Here is a 1,201-nt window from a genome sequence, read left to right on the forward strand (position 1 = left end):
GCCAGCTTCAGCAGGGTGATGTCGTTGCGGACGGTGAGCATGTTGAACTTGGGGTTCTTGAAAACCTGTGGGGCGAGGCCAGAACTGCAAAGTGAGGCCCTGGCATAAATCAGCGACCCGCAGCTGTCAAGGAGAGAAACTCCTCTGCCGATGACCCATTCAGGGCGAGGAGACCCTGACCGGCCGCGAGCATTCTGAGGCCCAGTGCCGGGTCTGCAGGCTCCCCTCCCTCCTGCCCCTGTCCCAGCCCCTCGGCCGAGCTTCCCCGGCCAGTGCGGCAGGGCCTGGACATACCTTGGCGATCTTCAGGACCTGGACATTCTCCTCATCCGAGCCCTGGTCAAACTCCCCAGCCACGACCAGGTGGGAGGTCCTATGGGAAGCACGTGGGGCTTTAAGGACCTGGAACATGCCCTGGTCCCTTTGCCCCCCCAAACTAGAGCTAGAAGCAGAGCCCTGAGCCTGCCCGGGCCCTCACCTGACCCCACAGTGGGCAGCGGTCACCACCCAGTCCTCGCTGATGAGGGAGCCCCCGCAGAAGTGGAAGCCGGTGCTGTCCTGGGGGAACATGGCAGGGTTGGTGCTGGCTGGACACCGGCAGCTCCCAGCGGGCTCACCACCCAGTGTGTCCCCGACTCGTGCAGAATCCCCCCCTCACCTGCAGGGACACCTGCCAGGGCCAGGAGCCGGGGATGGCGTCCTCCCCATTGACGATCCTGGACAGGCCACTCAGCACGGGTTGGATGGCGGGGACCCCGCAGCCTGGGGAGTCGGGCAGGAAGAAGGGCTGAGGCAGGAGGCATCTGCAGGAATCTCGATTTCCCCCTCAGCCCGCCCAGGCCAGCACAGGACCCCACTGCCACACCCACTGCTCCTCTCAGAACCTCCTCCAGGCACCCTCCAACCTTCGGCTCAGGGATCTCCCCTCCACGCAGCCTGCTGACCCGTCACCCTTCCAAGGATGCAGAGGGTCGTCCTGCCCAAAAAAGCAGAAATCAGACTGCCTGGCTTGAGTCCTCTCAGACCAATTGCTGAAGCTCCATTGCTTATTTTTCTCAGTAAACCGGGGAGCAAAGGATGCTAAGTCACAGGCCAAAGCTCACCCGCCAGGTTGGTGGGGTGAGGGGCGTGCGGAATTAAAATCTGATAGGCCAAGTGCACGGGGAATCCGGACCTCATGACACCAGCGAGGGGAGTGTGA

At 62.9% G+C, this 1,201-nt stretch overlaps 1 protein-coding gene across 1 annotated transcript in view; it reads right to left on the reverse strand.

Annotated features, from left to right (window-relative positions):
• The window catches only part of LOC105305376 (chymotrypsinogen 2-like), a 4,965-nt gene that overhangs the window by 1,978 nt on the left and 1,786 nt on the right, over positions 1-1,201 (reverse strand). The window contains exons 2-5 of the mRNA XM_011379966.1: positions 659-762; positions 479-558; positions 295-373; positions 2-65 (exon numbers count right to left, since the gene is read on the reverse strand). Of these exons, the coding sequence (XP_011378268.1) occupies positions 2-65; positions 295-373; positions 479-558; positions 659-762 (327 nt within the window). The remainder of the gene's footprint in view (position 1; positions 66-294; positions 374-478; positions 559-658; positions 763-1,201) is intronic.

The sequence above is a fragment of the Pteropus vampyrus genome, unplaced genomic scaffold, assembly GCF_000151845.1.
Source record: "Pteropus vampyrus isolate Shadow unplaced genomic scaffold, Pvam_2.0 Scaffold379, whole genome shotgun sequence".
Taxonomy (NCBI): domain Eukaryota; kingdom Metazoa; phylum Chordata; class Mammalia; order Chiroptera; family Pteropodidae; genus Pteropus; species Pteropus vampyrus.